This window comes from Parus major, chromosome 27, assembly GCF_001522545.3.
Source record: "Parus major isolate Abel chromosome 27, Parus_major1.1, whole genome shotgun sequence".
In the NCBI taxonomy this organism is placed as follows: domain Eukaryota; kingdom Metazoa; phylum Chordata; class Aves; order Passeriformes; family Paridae; genus Parus; species Parus major.
Genome location: NC_031796.1, coordinates 733842 through 736361, shown reverse-complemented (window position 1 = coordinate 736361; position 2520 = coordinate 733842). Strand labels below are relative to the sequence as shown.

At 58.9% G+C, this 2520-nt stretch overlaps 1 protein-coding gene across 1 annotated transcript in view; it reads left to right on the top strand.

Annotated features, from left to right (window-relative positions):
* Positions 1–1468: 1468 nt before the first annotated feature.
* The window catches only part of GPR179 (G protein-coupled receptor 179), a 15404-nt gene continuing 14352 nt past the window's right edge, over positions 1469–2520 (top strand). Inside the window, exon 1 of the mRNA XM_033520008.1 lies at positions 1469–1511. Within this exon, the coding sequence (XP_033375899.1) occupies positions 1469–1511 (43 nt within the window). The remainder of the gene's footprint in view (positions 1512–2520) is intronic.

Sequence of the window (2520 nt, the reverse complement as noted above, 5' to 3'; positions counted from 1 at the left end):
CATCATCATCATCACCATCATCACCATCATCATCATCATCACCATCACCATCACCATCATCATCATCATCACCATCATCATCACCATCATCACCATCACCATCATCATCACCACCATCATCATCATCATCACCATCGCCATCATCATCATCATCGTCATCACCATCACCATCATCATCATCGTCGTCACCATCACCATCATCACCATCATCACCACCATCATCACCATCATCACCATCATCACCATCACCATCACCATCATCATCATCATCATTGTCACCATCATCGTCATCACCATCACCATCATCATCATCATCGTCACCATCATCGTCATCATCATCATCATCATCATCACCATCATCATCATCGTCATCACCATCACCATCATCATCATCATCGTCACCATCATCATCATCATCACCATCATCATCATCACCATCATCACCATCATCATCACCACCATCATCACCATCATCATCACCATCATCACCATCACCATCATCATCACCATCATCACCATCATCATCACCATCATCATCATCATCACCATCATCATCACCACCATCATCACCATCATCATCACCATCATCACCATCATCATCACCATCACCATCATCATCACCATCATCATCATCACCATCCCACCAGGACACGAGGAAGGACCATTAATGACCCATCCCTCAATGCCAGGACGGGATTCCCAGAACCAGAGGCAGCAAAGTTCTGTCTGACCCACAGGAGCTGCTGCATGGGGCACCTTGAAGCAAACTTCATTAAAAAAAGCCTAATTAGTGCGAGGAACTGCACGAGAACTGACCACCAAGGTGACCACCAAGGTGACCACCAAGGTGACCACCAAAGCCCCAGAGCAGAGAAGACCAGGCAGCGATTCCCAGGTGTTTCCCTGCTCCCAGCACCGCTGGAATATTCCCGATCCCAAATCTTTCTGTCGTTCCAGCACCTGGTTTGGGGCTGTTGGAGTCGTCTGTGGCCAAGGAGCCGCCGTGTGAGGCTCCTCAGGAGCTCCAGAGAGGTCTCAGCACCCGCCCAGCTGCAGGGCTGGGGCTCCCCACCCTCCCCTGCTTCAAAGGGGAGCTCATTTTGGGGTCATTTTGGCCTCCTCGGGCTGCTGAAGGGCGCTGTCCCCACACGCCGGGGCTGCAGGTCACGCCTGACCCCGGGTCAGCAGCTCCAGCCTGGAGAAAAACTTCCTGCTCATCCATCAGGAGGAGGAACCACAGCCCGAAATCCGTGCGGAGGGTGAAGGAACCCCAAATTTGTGACCCCAGATCCATCCTTTATTCCCTGCTGCACGACCTGGGTCTTCTCCCGGCCTCCTCCTGGAGAAACCTCAGCTCTGCAGCCGGGAATGTCATGGAAAAGCGGTTCCAGGAGCCTGGGAAGCAGCGACAGAGCGGCCCTGGACTGGCCACAGCTGGGACCGAGCAGCAGGAGGTGATGGAACGGGGATGAGGGACAGCAGGGACATGAGGGACACCAAGAGATCCCGGGGTTTGTCCCCCCATCCGAGCAATGACCCCTGCGGGAGATCTGAGCACCCACAGCACCAGAGCCTCGGGAAATCGCCCCTCAGCACACGGGAGGTGACAGAACGCCAGTCCCTTGGGGACAGCGGTGTCACCAGAGGGGACAGCGCTGTCTCCAGAGGGGACAGCGCTGCCCCAGCACCTGCAGCACCCCGCCATCAACCGTGGAATCGCAGAACCTGGAAAAACCCTCTGAGATCAGCCAGTCCAACCTCCCACAGAACCCCACCGTGTCCCCAAGTGCCACATCCGCACTTTGGCTGGACAATTCCGGGGATGGCGATTCCATGGGCAGCCTGTGCCGGTGCCTGAGCGCATTCCCCACCAACAAATCTCCCCCAAAATCCAACCTGAACCTCCCCTGGGCACAGCTTGAGTCACCGCATCCCTTGTTCCCTGGAGCAGAGCCCGACCCTCACCTGGCCGCACCTTCCTGGCAGGAATTTGTGGAGCAAAAAGATCCCCCCGGAGCCTCCTCCTCCTCCTCCCCAGGCTGAGCCCCCCCAGCCGCTCCTGACGGGACTGATGCTCCAAGCCCCGCTCCCGCTGCTGCTCCCAGAGGTTTTTCCGCCATCCCCGCCAGGGATGCAGGCCCGGATCAGCGCGACCCTGCTCCGCCAGCCTCTCCCGGTCACCAGCGTCCCCGTGTGAGCCACGAGGCCTCGTCAAAGCGAGAGGTTTGATCACCGCACGGGATGGTCCCGGTGCCACCCCCGGTGCCACCCCGGTGCCATCCCCGGTGCCATCCCCGCTGCCATCCCCGCTGCCATCCCCGGTGCCACCCCCGGTACCATCCCCGGTACCATCCCCGGTGCCATCCCCCGGTGCCATCCCCGCTGCCCCCCGTACCTGCCCGGCTCCTGCTCCCGGCCGCGGGCCCCGCTCACATCCGTCAGGCTCCCGGCCGAGGCGGCGGCGCTGGCGGCGTCCCCGGTGGCGGAGCCGCCGCTGCAGCTCTTGGTGCGGAAGAGGCG